At 47.3% G+C, this 8,929-nt stretch overlaps 1 protein-coding gene across 1 annotated transcript; it reads right to left on the minus strand.

The window, feature by feature from the left end:
• Positions 1-3,118: 3,118 nt before the first annotated feature.
• On the minus strand, positions 3,119-3,901 carry LOC144484573 (uncharacterized). Its single transcript, XM_078203058.1, has 2 exons — positions 3,660-3,901; positions 3,119-3,575 (listed from the first exon to the last, which is right to left on the minus strand). The coding sequence occupies exons 1-2, from the start codon at positions 3,899-3,901 to the stop codon at positions 3,119-3,121; spliced, it is 699 nt and encodes a 232-aa protein (XP_078059184.1).
• Positions 3,902-8,929: the final 5,028 nt, after the last annotated feature.

Raw genomic sequence — 8,929 nt, forward strand, 5'->3', positions numbered from 1 at the left:
CATTCCTTATCCATATTTGTTAATTCCTCTTTCTATTAAGGTCCTGTTTTCTCTTTCTGGTGTATGTAACAGATGTACAAATATTGACGGATTCCCTGTGCATGTGTTGTGTTCTCAATGTGAAGCTCGATCGTTAAATTCACTTTTCTAACTTTAAAAAATAATGTCGCTGTAAAATATTCTGACTTTTTAAAATAAATATTGAATGAAAATTTAACCATCTCTGGCTTGGCTTAATTCCGTTTTCCAAAGCCCATCAACTCCGCCCCATATTCCATATTATACGGTTTCCCCTCTTTCCCAGACATGTCTGTTCCCCCAGTCCTGTGTGGGATGTGTTTGAACTCAAGGCCGTTCAGTGAAAGAGTCACTGCGCCACCCAGTGGCCCATCCGTATAAAGACACCTTCATCTCTGCCTTTTTATGATAAAATCCAGAGACAGAACGAGTGAAGAATGAGGAGAACCTCGGTGATTTCACTCATAAACTGGTCTGTCACTGACCGAGTTTCAGTTAATTCTAAAAAGCAAAGGCTCTGTTTCATCAGAGGCCGATGCAGGACAGTGTGTGGCAGAAGATAGTTTCCTTTACACTGCCCCTTAAAAAAACTATCAGTGTCGCTGCAGCGTGTGAATCTCTCTATATTTCGTCCGATGAAATACTTACAAGGCAGACATGCCACAAGCTAGATAGAGAACACATACAGAGCAGAGGTGCAAACCATGAGGTGAAACCAAGAGACTGAGGTGCATTTCACATAAGCACATAATAGATTACAAATTTCCAAATTAAGGCGAGTGCTATGGGATCATTTGACTACAGACAATATAAAACAATATAATTTAATTACAGACAATATAAAACTCACGTGGCAGATATCTCTGTGTAAGGACGGAACATTTATTTAAAACAAAAAACAGAACAACAGACTTTAACCTGGTGTTGTTAAACTTCTTACTGTGTTTACCCCAGTCCAACGCCGGCATCTCCACATCATGACTACCATCGATCAGAAGGGTAAACAGCAGCACAGTCTCTGCCCAAAGGCTTCCCCAGTTCTGCTGCACAGACTGGGAACCTCTTCAAATATAAATGTTTTTGATTTGATTTATTATTGTCACATGTATTAGTATACAATGAAAAGTATTGTTTCTTGCACGCTATACAGACAAAGCATGTCATTCATAGAGAAGGAAATGAGAGAGTGTAGAATGTAGGGTTAGTCATAGCTAGGGTGTAGACAAAGATCAACTTAATGCAAGGTAAGTTCATTCAAAAGTCTGACAGCAGCAGAGAAGAAGCTGTTTTTGAGTCAGTTGGTATGTGACCTCAGACTTTTGTATCCTTTTCCCGACGGAAGAAGGTGGAAGAGAGAATGTCTGGGGTGCGTGGAGTCCTTAATTATGCTGGCTGCTTTGCCAAGGCAGCGGGAAGTGTAGACAGAGTCAATGGTTTGAGTGATGGATTGGGCTACATTCACAAACTTTTGTAGTTTCTTGCGGTCTTCAGCTTCTCGCATTCACCGCCATTCATTCATCCCTCCCTCTATCCATCCCTCCCGACAATAAGAACCATTCACTCTGCACAGCACTTTCAGCCTCATTCCCCCAGTCATTATTCCAGCCTTTATCACATCCACCCTGCTTTCAGACACTTTATACCATTAGATATTACAATTCAAATTTTATAATCTCTCCAATTTAATATTCAGGGAGATAGACAGCAGACAAATCATCAATTCCACTCCCACACGGAGCTATGGGATAAATTTATACATTTTCTAATTTCACACTAAAACCCACACACCGAGCCTCAGATTTGCTTCTGTTATTATTTTAGTGCCCAGCAAATTATTTGGACTGAAATTGACATCAACCTTTCGTGGTCTCAATCTGTCTCTGTGTTTGTGAGAGTGGGTGTGATAGTGTGTGTGTATATTTGTGTAAGTCAGAGTGTTTTTTTGTCCACATGTCTGTGTGTGTGAGTTTGTCTGTGTCTCTCTGAGAGTGTATATCTGTGAATGTGTTTGTGTATCTGTGAGTTCGCCTATAGCTGTTTCTGAGATTGGTTTCAATTCTCTAAATAGGTTCGACTGCGTTAATATAAAAATAATAGGAACAATAAAAATACAGCAGCACAATCCTCCAACGTTTCTAAGTTTGAATAAGATCCTTCAGTAGTCTGAGGATTCAGTGATCTCCCAGGCAGAGGCCATTTACCACCCATCGCCACTAGAGGGAGCTCCCTCACTGTGTCTGTGTGTTCACTGCAGCAGGAGGTGGGCGGAATGAAGGAATCTTGTGTTACTGTCAATCTTTTCATGTTTAAAAGATGTTTTTGTTAAAAGCTAATGGGCCATCCTGTGACTCTGTTCATCCACATTTCTAAAACAAAAAGGTAAATGTTATGGTCAATTGAGCCAGCGTCTTATTCTGGAACCTTCCTGTCCAGTAGTAACACCAGCTGGGATTGTGACGCTCTCCATCTCCTCTTAGCAGCTCATCCTGTCCAGGAAACCCACCTTCTGTTTTCCCAATTCCCACTAAACTGCTTTTAGATTTGAGTGAGTTTGTATAAAATAGATAAAGGTGGAGATTCAAGATATGTAACAAGTGAATAAGGCACAAGATTCCACAGATACTGAATAAAAATAAACTTTCCTATACAAGGTCAGAAAGGTAAAACAATTTACAATATGTGGAAGGTAAAACGTTCAAGGACTTCAGAGAGGAAAGGGAGATAGAGTCATAGAGGTTTACAGCATGGAAACAGGCCCTTCGGCCCAACTTGTCCATGCCGCCCTTATTTTTTTTAAAACTCCTAAGCTAATCCCAATTGCCCGCATTTGGCCCATATCCCTCTATACCCATCGTACCCATATAACTATTTAAATGCTTTTTAAAAGATAAAATTGTACCCGCCTCTACTACTACCTCTGGCAGCTTGTTCCAGTCACTCACCACCCTCTGCGAAATAATTGCTCCTCTGGACACTTTTGTATCTCTCCCCTCCCACCTTAAACCTATGCCCTCTAGTTTTAGACTCCCCTACCTGTGGGAAAAGATATTGACTATCTACCTTGTATATGCCCCTCATTATTTTTTTGACCTCTATAAGGTCACCCCTCAGCCTCACTATGAACACATGGATGGGACATTTTGAAGCATTTCCCACAGTCTGAGCATTTAAAAGGTTTTTTATCACTGTGAACTCGCTGATGTATCAGCAAATGGGATGATTGAATGAATCCCTTCCCACGCACACAGCACGTAAGTGGCCTCTCCCCCGTGTGAATGCGTTCGTGTGTCAACAGTTCAGATGACTGTCTGAATCCCTTCCCACATTTGGAGCAGTTGAATGGCCTCTCCCCAGTGTGAGTACGTTGATGTCTCAGCAGGTGGGATGACCGAGTGAATCCCTTCCCACACTCAGAGCAGGTGAACGGCCTCTCCCCGGTGTGAATTCGCTGATGTGCAGTACGGCTATACGATTGCCTGAACCCAGTCCCACAGTGACAGCATCTGTATGGTCTCTCGTCAGTGTGAACATGTTGATGGGACATCAATTCCCAGGAACTTTTATAACATTTCCCACAGTCTGAGCATTTAAAAGGTCTCTCCCCGGTGTGAAGTCGTTGATGAGTAAGTAGGTGGGATGACAGAGTGAATCCCTTCCCACACTCAGAGCAGGTGAACGGCCTCTCCCCAGTGTGACTGCGCTGATGAGTTTCCAGCTGGGATGGGTAATTAAATTCCTTCCCACAGTCCACACATTTCCACAGTTTCTCTATGGAGTGACTGCACTTATGTTTTGACAGGCCAGTTGATCGGCTGAAACCTCGTCCACACACAGAACACGTGTATGGTGTCTCTCCACTGTGAACGGTGCTTTTTCCTTCCATGATCAAAATCCACTGATATTCAGGTTATGATAAATTGGGTGACTCCGTCAGCTCCTGATATGATGTTTGTTTTCAGTTCCCGGACTGCAAATTGTCCCACTCCAGTCCCTGTGAAATTGATTTGAAACAGGCAAAAGGGAGTGAGAGAGAACCCACACAAACACAAAGGCAGGTTGTGAAATTGAGCTGAATGAATCTGGTAATTTGTGGGGCCGGCACTGGGGAAAAGAGACCAAGAAAACTGATCGATTGTCATAAAAACCCAACTGGTTCACTAATGTCCTTCAGGGAAGGAATCTGCCCATCCAGTCTGGGTCTACACATGTCTCTGGCTTCTATGAGAGCTGAGGGAGAGAGAGTGCGTGGGGTAAAGGAAAAAGTGACCACGAAAACTGGATTGTCTTAAAAATCTGACTGGTTCACTAATGTCTTTCAAAGAAGGGAACCTGATCTGTGTCAATACAAGAAACTGGCTTCTATAGGACAAGGACAGAGAAGTGGGAGAAGTTGGGTGAAGGAGGCAGATTTTAGATATTTACAAGACTGATTTTACCATTTCGTCGTGCCCGAAAACGGGCACGGAAACTTGATAAAGTCGGACGTGAGGCCATTAACATGATCCGCGCTCGCGTCCACGCAGATGCCCACTTTACCAAGGCCCAAAAATGGCTGCGATCTGAATTGCGCCCAAAACGGGCACAACGGCGATTTAAATGCATTTGCATGCATTTAAATTGAATTAATGTGCTGCGCCCCAACTTTACCAGCATTTCCCCCTTTACCATCACGTTTGCATGTCCAGATTTGGCGCGAAACAGACGTGCTCAGCAAAGGTCTGTTTCGGGCGCTCCAGCTTCTGAAGAGGTAAATTCAGAGCTTCCAATGGCTCTCTGACTCAGATCGATGGCGGGGTGGGGGAAGGAAGGCGGGCCAGATCATTCTCTGGGAAGGGGGTTGGGGGGGGGGACGAGAGGGAGGCCAGATCATTCTCTGGTGGGGAGGGACAGATCGTTGTCTGGAGGGGGGGCGGGGGGAGATGGGGGTGAAGGTGGGTGGGGGGAAGGGAGGCCAGATCATTCTCTGGTAGTGGTGGTGGTGGTGGAGGGGAGGGGGAGGGGTGGGGGGGGCGGGGGGGAGGAAAGGAGGTCAGATTGTTGTCTGGTGGGGAAGGGGGGTGTGGAGAGGGAGGCCCGATCGTTGTCTTGAGAGATATGGGGGGGGAGGGGGGGGGGTGGAGGGAGGAGGGAGGCCCGATCATTCTCTGGGGTGGAGGGAGGCCCAATCACTCTCTGGTGGGGTGGGGGGGGGGGGGACCGCTGTCACTCTGCAGGCGATCGGTGGGGGTGGAAGGGAGGCAGAGGGTCACGATCAGTCTGGGTAGTGGGGGGGGCTGGGTGGATAAGGGGGACAGTTATGTTGTGGGAGTGGGGCGATGTCTGTGGAGGCCATCGCTTCCAGGCTGCTTTATCCGCTTTTTGCAGCCCAGGAGGGATGTGACAGAGGCGTGTTTTTCAATTTTTTTTTCTCACTGCGCATGCGCAGTTCAAAGCTCCGATTGGAGCTGCAGCGAATCTGGCGCGATAAGCCCCGCCCACAGTGCGATTCAGACTCGCGGGTTTTTTTCAGGCTGAGTGTGTAAGGGGGCCTCTGAGAACAGGTTGCCAAGTCGGATCTGAATTGCGCCCAGATTCAGCACTTAGAATGAAAATGGTAAAATCGGGCCCAGAGTCTCTCAAAGCCCTCACCCACCACCAATGAGAAGGACAGGGTAGCAGTTGATGAAACCCATTACCCCCAAGTTCCTCTCCAGCTCGTACAACATTCTGATTTGTCTGAAATCCAGTATTCGGTGATCAGAAATTTCCTCCACTTAAATATTGGAAAGCCTGAAGCCAGAAGATGAGTTTCTGACTTTATATCTGCATCATCACTAATCTGCACCATCACTATTTCCACCTCAGTAACATCGCCTGACTTTATCCATGCCTTGGCTCATCTACTTCTGAAACTATATATAAATTTGATTATTTTAACACACTCCAGGCTGGCTTTACAAGTTCTACCCTTCATAAAATAAACTAAAACTCTGCTGCTTCTGTCCTCTCTCTCACCAAGCCCGACCCACCTATCGTCCCCTCTGCCCTCTGACCCACTCTGACTCCTGGTTCAGCAGCACCTCAATTTTAAAATGCTGATCATTGTTTTTAAATCTCTCCCTGGCTGCCTCTCTCCAATCCAACAACCAGTTCTGAGACTGACAAATATCCCCCATCCAACAGGACACACATATTGAGCAGCTGGAGACTGCAGCCTGGAACTCGGTATTGGGAGAAAGGGATGAATGAGGAGAGGCAACATTCGCGACTCCTCAGATACTGAGTCAGTCCATGTTCAAATACAACAAGATCTGGACAATATCCAGGCTTGGGCTGACAACTCACATTCACGCCACACAAATGCCAGGCAATGATCATCAGCAGTAAGATATAATCTAACCACTGCCCCTTGACAATCAATGTTGTTACCATCACTGAATCACCCACTGCCAACAGTGGCGACAAGAGCAGGTCAGAGGCTAGGAACACTGCAATGAGTAACTCACCTCCTGATTCCCCAAAGCCTTTCCACCATCTACAAGGCACAAGTCAGAAGTGTGATGGAATAGTCTCCATTTGCCTGGATAGGTGCAGTTCCAAAACTCATGAGGCTTGACACCATCCAGGACAAAGCAGCCTGCCAATCAGCCTGTTTGATTGGCACCACATCTACAAACACCCACTCCATCCATCACCGATGCTCAGTAGCAGCAGTGTGTACCATCCACAAGATGAACGACAGCAATTCACCAAAGATCCTTAGACAGCACCTTCCAAACCCATGACCACTTCCATCTAGGACCAGGGCAGCAGATACATGGAAACACCACCAGCTGCAAGCTCCCCTCCAAGTCATTAACCATCCTGACTTGGAAATATATCACCATTTTTTCACGGTCACTGAGTCAAAATGCTGGAATTTCCTCGCTAACAGCAGTGTGGATGCACCTACACCACATGGACTGCAGTGGGTTCAGGAAGGCAGCTCACCACCACCACCACCACCACCTGCAGGGCAACGAAGGATGGACAGACAGCCAGCCACGCACCTGTCCCAGACGCCAAAGATAGCCGCGCCTGCGCTCTGCTGCCCCTACAAACATGGCAGCTGCGCCTGCGCCCTGCTACACATTGCCCCTTACAAAGATGGCGCCGCCACATGCACACCAATGCACGTTTTAAATCAATGAACAGTTAACCCAGGCCGAATACAACGAGTTGCGGGTCATTTTGGTACAAATGGGGGAACGGGGAATTTCTTTTCCGGGGTTTGGGTTTGAACAGCATGTTTACGAAGCCTCTCGACTCACCCACCTGATTAATCGCTCTTTGCGCGCCGCTCTCGACCTCGTATTAATCTCGGATCCGAGTTAAAACCGTCCGTCCGCCGCCATTACCCGCATTGCGCATGCTTCAGATCCCGCCCCCTCATTCACTCTGATTAGTTGGACGACCAGCCGCTCCCGCTCGGTCCTCCAGCCCCGCCCCCTTTTACTATTGGTCCAAAGCTGCCGTCAATCAGTCCCTGGGCATTGTGACGTTGGGCATGCGCAGTGCGGCTCATGTCCAGGGACAGGCGCTTGTTTGTCTGATCTTCAGGCGGGAAGGAGGCGGATAAGCGGAGGCAGCGTTAGGGGCAGTGGGTGGGAGGGGAGGCTCCACACACCCAGTGGAGGCTTCAACACCCCCAATAAGGAACTAGCGGCACCGCCTCAACACCCAACACAACGGCAGCTGCAGCGCTTTCTCCCGGGGCCAGGACCCAGTGGACAAATGTGGCTTCAGGAAGGAAATGCAGCAATGGGTTTGTGAATGAGAATCATCTTTAACTCACTTTACTGACCCTGGAGCAGGAGGAGAGAATGGGGGGAATTTCTATCCTGCACTCACACTGATGGATTTGTTTTTTGTGGGTTCTCTCTCATTCCCTTTTTCCTGTTTTAAATCAAGTTCACAGATTTTCAGAAGAGGAGGATTTGCAGCTGGGAAACTGAAACCTAATATCACATCAGAATCTGATGGAGCCAGCACCAATTTATGAGAACCTGAATGTCATAGTATTTTGAACATGGAAGAAAATTGCACTGTTCAGAGTTGAGAGACACTGTACGCATGTTCTGTGTGTCGACAAGACTTCAATCACTCATCGGGCCTTTTGGACTGTTATTGCAGTCACAAACGGATGATGGCATGGAAATGTGGGGACTGTGGGAAGGGATTTGATTTTCCATCACAGCTGGAAACTCATCGACGCAGCCACACTGGGGAGAAGCCATTCACCTGCTCCCGGTGTGGGAAGGGATTCGCTACCTCATCCCAGCTGCTGAAACACCAACGAATTCACACTGGAGAGAGGCCGTTCACCTGCTCTGTGTGTGGGAAGGGATTCAATCAGTCATCCAACCTAGCAATACACCAGCGAGTTCACACTGAGGAGAGGCCATTCACCTGCTCTGTGTGTGGGAAGGGATTCAATCAATCATCCAAACTAGCATTACACGAGCGAATTCACACTGGGGAGAAGCCGTTCACCTGCTCTCAGTGTGGGAAGGGATTCACTCACTCAGCCAATCTGCTGAAACACCAGCGAGTTCACACTGGGGAGAGGCCGTTCACCTGCTCTCAGTGTGGGAATGGATTTACTCACTCATCTCACCTTCGGAAACACCAGCGAATTCACACTGGGGAGAGGCCGTTCACCTGCTCCGTGTGTGGGAAGGGATTCAGGCAGTCATCCACGCTGATAAATCATGAACGGGTTCATACTGGAGAGAGGCCGTTCACTTGTTCCCAGTGTGGGAAGGGATTCATTACCTCATCCAGACTGCTGAGACACCAGCGAGTCCACAAGTAACTATTGTCATTGGAATTTTGCTGTTAACCATATTCAGACTGAACCATGTTCATTTGGATCTGTTTCTACTGAATTGAA

The sequence above is a fragment of the Mustelus asterias genome, unplaced genomic scaffold (assembly GCF_964213995.1).
Source record: "Mustelus asterias unplaced genomic scaffold, sMusAst1.hap1.1 HAP1_SCAFFOLD_116, whole genome shotgun sequence".
Classification (NCBI taxonomy): Eukaryota; Metazoa; Chordata; class Chondrichthyes; order Carcharhiniformes; family Triakidae; genus Mustelus; species Mustelus asterias.

Bases quoted from the DNA above. Each gene is read 5' to 3' on its own strand.
- LOC144484573 (XM_078203058.1), bottom strand. From the start codon at position 3,901: ATGGAAGGAAAAAGCACCGTTCACAGTGGAGAGACACCATACACGTGT. The intron at 3,576-3,659 runs GTCATCCCACCT...ATGTTATAAAAG, and splicing joins TGTGGGAAGGGATTCACTCT to TTCCTGGGAATTGATGTCCC.